The following is an 11608-nucleotide window of genomic DNA, read 5'->3' as shown; positions in this document are numbered from 1 at the left end:
CCAAGCGTCGCCTGGAGTGGCTTAAAGCTCACCACCATTGGACTCTGTAGCAGTGTAAATATGTTCTCTGGAGTGATGGATCACGCTTCACCATCTGGCAGTCCTGGCAGTCTGGGTTTGGCGGATGCCAGGAGAAGGTTACCTGCCCCAATGCATAGTGCCAACTGTAAAGTTTGGTGGAGGAGGAATAATGGTTGCAGGCTGTTTTTTAATTGTTTGTGCTAGGCCCCTTAGTTCTAGTGAAGGGAAATCTTAATGCTTACAGCATACAATGAAATTCTAGACGATTCTGTGCTTCCAACTTTGTGGTAAAAGTTTGGGGAAGGACCTTTCCTGTTTCAGCATGACAGTGCCCCTGTGCACAAAGTGAGGTCCACAGAAATTGTTTGTTGAGATCGGTGTGGAAGAACTTGACGGGCCTGCAAAGAGCCCTGACCTCAACTCCATCAAACACGTTTGGGATGAATTGGAATGCCACCTGCGCGCCAGGTCTCATCGCCCAACATCACTGCCCGACCTCACTAATGCTCTTGTGGCTGAATGGAAGCAATGTTCCAACATCTAGTGGAAAGCTTTCCCAGGAGATTGGAGGCTGTTATACCAACAAAGGGATGACCAACTCCATGTTAATACTCATGATTTCTGGAATAATATGTTCGACGAGAAGGTGTCCACATACTTTTGGTCAAGTAATGTATTATGCTTCCAATAACTTGTTTTACTCTATGATCAGAAATGTCTGGGCTTTAATGAATTCAATTTTCAGATGGGAGTTGTAGTTTAACTACACATAAGGGTAACGCTTTTTGCCTAGATGGAAACTCAGTCCCATGATTCTCTTGGCTACTACTGCAAGGACACGCCTACACTAAATAAAACCATCGACGGTAATCCTTCATTACAAGAACTTGATGCGGGTACTCTCTGACTGTTAGCTAGCTAGTATTTGCACTGTTATAATCAGAACATGGACAACTCGGGGAAAGAGAAAGAAGCGATTCAGCTTATGGCTGACGCTGACAAGAAAGTGAAAACTTCTGGCTCGTTCTTGGGAGGCATGTTTGGGTAAGAACGATGTCAATAGGGCTACGGTTAGCTAGCGCATCATCAGTAAGCATGCTAATATCTTGCTAAATCAAACTCTGGGTATTATTTGTAGCTACCGTTAGAGGTTAATCATTGGCACCAGGCCATGTAGCTATATAATGATATTACATGTACATACCCCAGTCTAAGTATACCGTAGTAAATACATCATAAAAATAACGAGCTAGCTACATCATCATGAAGTCTGAGTTTAACCAGTTGGCTAGCTAGCAATAACATTGAGCCTTTAATTAGCAAACTACCTATCTAGTCAGCTAATCTAAGCCTTGAAATATGCAGTCAACGGCACTCTGTCGAATTTGGGCAGTGGCTCAGATGTTAACTAGCTACCTATGCATCTTTTGGATGATTTGTGCACATCATATGTAGCTACTGACACTGTCTACCACAAACCAGATAAATTAATCCCTTTTCAAGTGTATGTAAACAACCTAGCAGCCGGTCACGATTCTTGGGCCTGTGCAATGAAAGCTAGCTAAAAACGGCTATGGCCCATACATTTTAATTGTTCTAATTGCATTTAACGCCTACTCACAATAAATAAAATATAGGGTCATTTGATACAGCACATCAATTCGGTCTTGTTTTTTCTCCAACCCTTTCTGAGTGTATATATCTATAAGTGTAATCCTATATGCCACCTTTGTGTGACATAATATTTATAAATGCATTTGCCAGTAATTTATTCCAATATAGGAGTAGATGTCTGCCAATTCTAAGGCAACTGCAATGCAGGCCAGTCAGGTTAGTCTCTGGTGCATATAGCCAACCAGACTTGGGAGGATCCCCAATTTAGTAGCCTGTCTGTACCGTACAATATTAGTGAACAGAAGAATACTGTTGTGTACTTACACTAAGACTTACTGCATTCAGTTCCTGGAAGACCTCTAATTGTCTTCTTAATTAAATTAAATGGCTCTCAAATGTACCCCCTAAGGGGGAAAGCAATGTAATGGTAGAGGTCTAAATCTGACACATTTTACTCACCCTCATTAGAGAACCTCCCTATATGTCTGGCCTCAGGGCACAGTCTTTCTACTGTACTATATTGGTGGAAAACCATTAACATGCTGTAATGACAATCGTATCAGTTTAAGGTATATCCATTTAGCATCAGTAATGCCTCGTTGCTGTGTAGATTGTCAGGAGAGTGTTTAATTTGGTATGATCAATGACTGAATGTAATTTAACACTCTTTTTTTTTTTGACTGCAACTAGGCCATGTAGCTAGAGATCTAATCAACAGGAACAGCTGTCAAACTTGCAGCATACCAGACATCAAATAAGGATGTCTGGTATGCTGCATCAAATAAGGATGTCTGGTATGCTGCATCAAATAAGGATGTCTGGTATGCTGCATCAAATAAGGATGTCTGGTATGCTGCATCAAATAAGGATGTCTGGTATGCTGCATCAAATAAGGATGTCTGGTATGCTGCATCAAATAAGGATGTCTGGTATGCTGCATCAAATAAGGATGTCTGGTATGCTGCATCAAATAAGGACGGACACAGGGTAGGGCGTAGCCGGACACAATGTGTTCTATCTATGTGAGTGATTGAGCAGGATTCAAGTCAGATTGGGGACATTGATTTGAGTAGGCTGGTTAGTGAATCAGTGACCTGTGGTGTGGACAGTGATTTCTGTTTTGATCAGGCTAAAGAGAGTGTGAGATGGGACTATGTTGCTTTAAGTCTAAGAAGTGACCCACAACATATCTACTCCACTCTATGCTCAGGGTGCCTGTATGACAACGACAATGGCTGTGTTCAAGAGCATCAAAACCGTGATGTATAATGGATACATTGAGACTGGCTGACTGATCCACAAATAATATTGAGTAGTTATTTATGATGCAAGGTGATTTGTAGATTAAAAGTCGTTAGCAATGTCGAACGCACCCAATGATGTCATTCTGGTCAGAGCATCATTTGTCTACAGCTGGAGGAAACTCATAGGGAGTCAGGTCTGGTAGTAGATCTGAGAAAAATCTATCAGCACTGTCCAACATGGTCAGCTGACTGATGTCTTCACTCTATGCAGCATAAGAGCCTGGTCAATAGAAAGTGCTTGGTTGATGAAAGCACTGCACTGCATTTTCAGATATTTTCCACATTGTGTCGGTCTGTTAATCCTATGTATTTTTCTCTCTACAGCGGACCTCATAAAGTGGAGGAGGCGTGTGAAATGTACTGCAGAGCAGCCAACATGTTCAAGATGGCCAAGAACTGGAACGGTACACTTCTGTCTGCGCTATTTCACACTAAACACGGTTGACCTTGATGGAATGATTTGCCCATTTAGTTATTGCATATTGTGTCAGAGCCGAGGTGTGTGTGCATCTTTGACGAAGGTTTTAATTCAAATTTAAATGTTATTTAAACGCTGTCAGTTTAGGAGGCCTCCGTTGTCCCTTTTCCAGTTGACTCTATAGATAGGCTAGATGTCTGTAATTTCCAGTAGCCTACACACATGAAAGACCGTGGCAATGTGCTGCCCTCTGTGTGGCGGCAGGGAATCATTACAACTGTAGTAGAGCAGCGCTATTCTTAGAGGGCTTCGAGGAACACTATTCTTGGAGGGCCCAATGAATTTGCTTCATGTTACTTGTGTGTGTCATTCCATCTCCCCAGCTGCTGGTAATGCATTCTGCCAGGCCGCCCGGATCCACATGCAGCTCCAGAACAAACACGACTCGGCCACCAGCTTCATTGATGCAGGAAACGCCTTCAAAAAGTCTGACCCCAACGGTGAGACATACAACCAACCAATCAATCAATGTGGTCAGCAAGCAGGATAACATAACATGCATACAGTACATGCAGAAAAAAGTCAAAATGATCAGTAATTAACATGCACCACACAGTCACTTGACTGCAGTAATTCTCCCCAAATGGCCTGCTTTAACTTTAATGTTCTACATTTGTCCCTTATGAAAGCAGCAAGAACATGTAGTGAATCTGTTGTTGGGTGTTAATTTCTCAGGGCTAATAGAAGTCAGTGGTATGAGTCAGTCAGATACATCCACAGGCGGCAGTGGGAGTTGAGGCTCTAGAGCTGTAACTGGAGCAGACTGGGCTCTACAGAGAAGCAAGTCTACAGTGACAATTCCAGTCATTTCTTAGTGACTCGTGATATGTCCCTGTCTCTGGTAGTGTGTCAGAAATCAGGCCACCCAGTATAGGTTGTCTGTTTGTATCTGACTTGGGCCAATCATAATCTGCCCCAGGGTTAGATCAGAGGAGATAGAGCCCTGCTATGTTGCAAACCAATTGTACTTGAGTACCATACAATAAATGTCTATTGAATTGAATGGAGTAGAATTGAGAAGCTCTCCAGTGCTCCCTCTCCACCTTTGGTATGATTAATACTGTAGAGCCGTGGGGCTGGAGTCCCCACCCTGGCGTGGTTATTATTGAGGGTAGTTTGCCATGCTGTCTGACTGGAAATGGATTTATTAATAAAACCCCGGCTGCCGCTCACCCACCAGCAGTGATGGCGATGGAATTCTAGCCTATTGTAGCCTAGCGTATATCCTCCTAGCTAGATTCAAGACACAGCCAGATGCAAGGAGAAATAATTGAATGTTATATAACCTTGAACTAACCCTGGAGTACAAGACAATGAATATTATATAAGATTTATGACATTTTCAGATGATAACCTAAACCAGAGTATGTGAGCAGAGTTGACCGGTCGGAAGTCCTTTCCAACCGTTCCGCTGAAAAACGCTCCTCGCTCACAGGAAGAAACCTGCCACTCAATTCTCTCCATTCATTAACATTACAATGTAACCAACACCCATCAATTTGTGACTACTTAGACCTACCATTTGGTTTTGAAGTATTGAAACCAAACTATATGATTTGAATGAAAAGTATTATTATAAACATGAAAAAGGGAATGTAAGAGGCCCTCATGATTTCAAATAGGCTACATGTCATATTAAACAGCACATAAACACTCTAAATAGGCTACATGTCATATTAAACAGCACATAAACACTCTAAATAGGTCAGGAGCCAGACAGCCTAAAATTATTTAGGCTATATTATTCAAATTATTTCAAGTCTATAGCCTACAAAGAAATACATTGTGAAGCATTTGCGAGTGTGACACACTAGGCTGGTAGGGACTCGGACATTAAGCACTCGGCATTTAAACAGTATTTTGTTGTATTAAATAGTCTATAAATTGCGCATATAGGCTGTGACTTGGAATTAAATACAAATTAAACAACAAATGCCTTATTAGGCTCAGTCTACCTTGCCTTTGAATTCATCTTTAGAAACACCAGATTGGCCAGTCTGGCTTCAGGCTCATGCGATGGTGACTGGAGAGCAGCAGAGAATATCCTCTCCACACTTGCAGAGCCACTGGGCCACTGGGTGTGCTAAACACCCTTTTGCCAGGCTGAACAGGGATGCAGCGGTTCTATTTTTTTTCTATAGGTAGGTCTTTAGGCAAAGTAACCCAATCAAAATGGAAAGCTCATTGAAAGAGGTAATATGCCAGGCCTATTGGGCCAAAATCAATGATGGTCTATTGTATAGATAATAGAACATAAATGAATGAAACTTTAAAGAGATCTGATTATTTTTGTTTTTATAAATATTTTGCTACAATGATACACTTAGTTATCTACCCACCTTGTTCCTTTCTGTTCGCATGAGCATGTAGTAAATACAACATGTTTTCAGGATATGTGTTTTCAGATTCCACAATGATTATTTAGTGTGGACACATCACCACACTCCCTCTCTTGCTGTTGGTCCTCATCTTTGTAAGTCACCTTGATTTAGCACCTGTGTGTTTTATCAGTTTCTATGGTGTTTTATCAGTTTCTATGGAAAATATTTTGAACTCCATGACAGTAGCTAAAGCAAGGGGCTATAGCAGCACACAAGTAGACTACAAATGCATGCTGGGCCGGGCATGCCCTGAGCTCGTGAAGTGAGCACTACTGGAGCGAATTCAGAACGGGAGAGAAGGCCGACGCTCCAGCCTTTGGCAATCTTGCGCCGTGCTCCAGTCAAATTGGGCACGCTCTGCACCTCGCTCTGCTCACATACTCTGACCTAAACTAAGAAAGGGAAATGGGAGCTCAGAGGTGACAAAATAATCATAATGCAAATTAATTTATTGTGCTTTCACTTTTTTCCAGAACTCTCCTTTTGGATGTGAACATTTTGACTGTTGAAATATGTATCTAACCTGCTCTATCTGATATTTTCTCTACCAGTCTAACTCTGCCCTCTTCCTTTAATGCTGCCAATAGAGGCTATCAAGTGCTTAAACGCAGCCGTTGATATATACACAGACATGGTAAGACAGACGCTCAGAGACGGGGACATGCTTGGCCAGAACCAGACAATGCATTGTCATCACAGATCATTTTCTTGTCAGGAATGATCCTTTTAGCCGTAGTTGTAAAACTGTTCTGATAATGCTGGTTCTCCTCTTTACTTCCAATGCTATTCTCTGACTAGCACCCTGCCTATAGGAGCGTCCTCAAGGGGACTAGGCTACACTCTCTCTGTTTCAAGAGGGCAATGTATTGTATCATTAGTACAGCGTGGACACTCGAGGTCTGAAGGCCATTTCAACTGAAACATTTGTATTGTGATGCAGGTTAAGTTTAAGGACTTGACTATCTGTCTGTATACTTACAGCTGTATTTATGACTGGAGTGGCTCTTCTCCATAACGTCATTTAGTGATGATTTCACGCCTCTGTCCACTTAGTAGTGATCAGGACCCAGAGTATTTCCTTGTCTGGCCACATTAGTAAGGTAAAACTCCCAGCTCCAGTATTAATTCCTGTCCTGTGTTTTGCTCATCCAGGGAAGGTTCACCATCGCAGCCAAACACCACATCACCATCGCAGAGATCTACGAGTCAGAACTGGTGGATATAGAGAAGGTATGTTTTAATGTTGTATATGGACTAATAAGGTGTTCATCTGTGTATAGCAAGTAAAATACACTATTTGGAATAGTTGACCAGTTTCATTTCCTTATTGGTGATTTAAAAAAAAAAGTGTACATTACAAATAAAATTCCTTTGCAATTTCTGGATTTTTACGGCAACTGTTTTGGTTTCCATATCCCCCTGGTCCTGCTCTAGGCCATCGCCCACTATGAGCAGGCAGCAGACTACTACAAAGGAGAGGAGTCCAACAGTTCTGCCAACAAGTGTCTGCTGAAGGTGGGGGCCTACGCCGCTCAGTTAGAACAATACGCCAAGGCCATCGAGATCTACGAACAGGTGTGTCCCACCTCTGCATGCATTCGTGTGTGTGTGTGTGTGTGTGTGCGAGTGTGTGTGAACAGAAACTGATTTGTATATTAGTGGTTTCCCAATTTAAATTGATGAACACAGTAACTCAACAGTGTGTGTGTCTCTCTCCAGGTGGGATCCAGCACCATGGATAACCCCCTGCTGAAATACAGCGCCAAAGAGTACTTCTTCAAAGCTTCTCTGTGTCACTTCATCGTGGATGAACTCAACGCTAAGGTCAGTTAGCAATTACCAGCATTATGTCCACTACACCAGAGGGTTCAGTCCTTTTGTCATTAAATGAAGCAGTAATCTGACTGCTCATTAATTTGTGCAGCTTGCTGTGGAGAAGTACGAGGAGATGTTCCCAGCCTTTTCCGACTCAAGAGAGTGCAAGCTGTTGAAGGTAGGTTGGTGACTCCACCGAAAGCCTTCTATTTGTTATTTGGATCCCTTTTGTCAGGGATCATCAACTTGATTCAGCCGTGCGCAGATCGTTTTTCTTAAACAGATGGTCAGGGGGTCAGATAATTGACTAAAACATCATTTCAAACCGTGTTTACAGTAGTATATGGTCACATACAGTACCAGTCAAACATTTGGACACTGACTCATTCCATGGTTTTTCTTTCTTTTTTACTATTTTCTACATTGTAGAATAATAGACTTCACAACTATGAAACAACACACGGAATCATGTAGTAACCAAAAGTGTTGAACAAATCAAAATACATTTGAGATTCTTCAATGTAACCACCCTTTGCCTTCGTGACAGCTTTGCACACTTGACATTCTCTCAGCCAGCTTCATGCATTTCAATTAACAGGTGTGCCTTAAGTTAATTTGTGGAATTTCTTTTCTTTTGAGCCAATCAGTTGTGTTGTGACAAGGTAGGGGTGGTATACAGAAGATGGTATTTTACCAAATAGGACTAAGTCCATATTATGGCAAAAACAGCTCAAATAAGCAAAGCGAAACAATAGTCCATCATTACTTTGAGACATGAAGGTCAGTCAATATGGAAAATTAAGAACTTTGAAAGTTTCTTCAAGTGCTGTTGCAAAAATGATCAAGCGCTATGATGAAACTGGCTCTCGTGAGGACCATCACAGGAAAGGAAGAACCAGAGTTACCTCTGCTGCAGAGGATAGGTTCATTAGTTACCAACCTCAGAAATTGCAGCCCAAAAAAATGCTTCACAGAGTTCAAGTAACAGACATCTCAACATCAACTGTTCAGAGAAGACTGCATGAATCAGTCCTTCGTGGTTGAATTGCTGAAAAGACCACTACTAAAGGACACCAATAATAAGAAGAGACTTGCTTAGGCCAAGAAATACGAGCAATTGACATTAGACTGGTGGAAATCTGTCCTTTTGATCTGATGAGTCCAAATTTGAGATTTTTGGTTCCAACCGCTGTGTCTTTGTGAGACTCAGAGTAGGTGAATGAATTATCTCCACATGTGTGGTTCCCATCATGAGGCATGGAGGTGATTTGCTGGTGACACTGTCAGTGATTTATTTAGAATTCAAGGCACACTTAACCAGCATGGCTACCACATCTTTCTGCGGCGATACTCCATCCTATCTGGTTTGCGCTTAGTGGGGACTATCATTTGTTTTTCAACAGGACAATGACCCAACACCCCTCCAGGCTGTGTAAGGGCTATTTGACCAAGAAGGAGAGTGTGGAGGCCAGGTCATCTGATGCACCAATCACCCAACCTCACGGCAATTGAGATGGTTTGCTACGAGTTTGACGGCAGAGTGAAGGAAAAGCAGCCAACAAGTGCTCAGCATGTGGGAACTCCTTCAAGACTGTTGGAAAAACATTCCAGATGAAGCTGGTTGAGAGAATGGCAAGTGTGTGCAAAACTGTCAAGGCAAAGGGTGGCTACTTTGAAGAATCTCAAATATTAAATATATTTTGATTTAAACTTTATTTTTGGCTACTGCATGATTCCGTGTGTTATTTCAGTTATTCTACAATGTAGAAAATAGTAACATTTCAAGAAAAACCCTTGAATGAGTAGGTGTCCAAACTTTTGACTGGTACTGTATGCCTCAATATGCCTGGGAATACTTTGGAACAGATTTCTGATTTGCTGGTGTTTTGACAGTCTTATGTCCAACAAGACATAACTTTGGGGACAAATAAACTTACCTGTGTGCTTCCAGTTGAGTAGCACTGCATTATGGTGTTGGTCAGGGTAATGGATTGAAGTCACAGTATAATAGATCGCAACGCACTTGCATAGTATGACATATGTCATCCACTACCAATGTGTGCCTCTGATGCATGGCAGCCATTTTGTGGAAGCCACCTGACAACCTTAAATCACTGTTTTACAGAAACTCCTGGACGCTCATGAGGAACAGAACTGTGAAGCTTTCACTGAAGCCGTAAGTCTTCATTTTGGATTGATTCACCAGGCTAGCTCCTTTTGTCGTTGCTTATAATTGAATTTGTGAAAGTCAGGTATTCAGTACATGTCTTTCATGATTAGTCATTCAATATGTAATTCTTTAATGGGGGGGGGTGGAATTATTTATTTGAACAGGTTCTTAGACTTCATCTTATTCCCTCCCTCAGATTAAAGAGTTTGATTCCATCTCTCGTCTGGACCAATGGCAGACTACCATGCTGCTGCGCATCAAGAAAACCATCCAGGGGGATGAGGGGGACCTGAAGTGAGACTACACTGGGGGAACACATCACCACAGGGGCACACATCATGGCATGCCACCCCCTCTCCATTACCCTCACCTTCTCTTACACTCTCATCTCACATTGTTTTTGTGCAATGTCGAGGTTCTTATAGTTACAGTATGAGTTAACTTAAGCTGCATTGTGTATGCCTATAGAGAATCTATAGAAGAGTATGTGTACCCTGTTTATTCCAAATGTTATGTTGAATTCTATTATGAAGGTATCAGTTGCTCTCGTATTAATATTGCCAAACCCTAGTTAGGATGTGGATCTACAGTCGTACCTCTTCATGGAGGATATTGCCTGTACATTTCCTGTCTAGTGGTGAGTAACCTCAGTAGGGCAGAGAGGTGTTCCACTAATGCATAAACACTGCATGATTTGTACAGTTGTAATTAATTATTCTATAGTTTAGCACGTGACTAATCAATCTAGAAATGAGTATTTAAATATATTTAAAGATTTGTTGTAGTAAGCTTTTTTCCATTCTTTCCTTGGTTTCCAACTTGAAAATGTCTTAAAGGGATTTAGAAAGGAAATGTCCATTTACTTCCAATATCATAAACGGTTGTTGTAAACTAAAGAATTCGAGCCTGAGTGATGACAATGAATTTGTTTCATATCCAAAACAGCCAGGAAAAATGTCAGCCTGCATATCAAGCTTCTTTCAGGTGGAATAGTGCCCTTTTTTATTTGGTCTGAGAATGGACAGTAATAAAGATATCTATAATTCTCTGTTAAGGCTCAGTACTGATATTTTTTTTTTGTCAAACAGAAAAAGACAAGTCCATCTGAAGACCTACACTCCACACAGTTTGAACATGATATGTACAGTACCAGTCAAAAGTTTGGACACAATATTTATACAATATTTTTTACATTGTAGAATAGTGAAGCCATCAAAACTATGAAATAACACAGAATCATGTAACAACCAAAAAAAGTGTTAAACAAGTCAATGTTTTTTATTTGAAATTATTCGAAGTCGCCAGCCCTGTTGGAAAAACAAATGATATTCACACTAAGCGCAAACCAGCTGGGATGGCATATCGCTGCAGAATGCTGTGGTAGCCATATTGGTTAAGTGTGCCTTGAATTCTAAATAAATCAGTGTCATCAGCAAAGCCCCCCCACACCATCACACCTCAAAATCAAATCAAATTTTATTTGCCACATACACATGGTTAACAGATGTTAATGCGAGTGTAGCGAAATGCTTGTGCTTCTAGTTCCCACAATGCAGTAATAACCAGCGAGTAATCTAACAATTCCAAAACTACTACCTTATACACACAAGTGTAAAGGGATAAAGAATATGTACATAAAGATATATGAGTGATGGTACAGAGCGGCATAGGCAAGATGCAGTAATGGTATCGAGTACAGTATATACATATGAGTATGTAAACAAAGTGGCATAGTTTAAAGTGGTTAGTGATACATATATTACATAAAGATGCAGTAGATGATATAGAGTACAGTATATACGTATACATATGAGAGAAATAATGT

At 41.1% G+C, this 11608-nt stretch overlaps 1 protein-coding gene across 3 annotated transcripts; it reads left to right on the top strand.

The window, feature by feature from the left end:
* Window positions 1-867: 867 nt before the first annotated feature.
* LOC112217814 (beta-soluble NSF attachment protein) lies at window positions 868-10831 on the top strand. Of its 3 annotated transcripts, XM_024378361.2 has the most exons (10): window positions 868-1065; window positions 3264-3343; window positions 3741-3857; window positions 6386-6432; window positions 6951-7028; window positions 7233-7373; window positions 7518-7622; window positions 7723-7791; window positions 9739-9789; window positions 9980-10831. In XM_024378361.2, exons 1-10 carry the CDS (start codon window positions 968-970, stop codon window positions 10079-10081), a joined length of 888 nt encoding a protein of 295 aa, XP_024234129.1. In that variant the 5' UTR covers window positions 868-967; the 3' UTR covers window positions 10082-10831. The 3 variants fall into 3 exon arrangements, with proteins under 3 accessions (XP_024234129.1, XP_024234130.1, XP_042156827.1); XM_024378362.2 differs by lacking the exons at window positions 9739-9789; window positions 9980-10831 and adding an exon at window positions 9017-9061; XM_042300893.1 differs by lacking the exon at window positions 6386-6432 and having other exon boundaries at window positions 1047-1065.
* The last annotated feature ends 777 nt before the right edge of the window (window positions 10832-11608 follow it).

Source organism: Oncorhynchus tshawytscha, linkage group LG18, assembly GCF_018296145.1.
Source record: "Oncorhynchus tshawytscha isolate Ot180627B linkage group LG18, Otsh_v2.0, whole genome shotgun sequence".
NCBI classification, from domain to species: Eukaryota; Metazoa; Chordata; class Actinopteri; order Salmoniformes; family Salmonidae; genus Oncorhynchus; species Oncorhynchus tshawytscha.
This window is presented reverse-complemented; position numbering and strand designations above follow the sequence as displayed.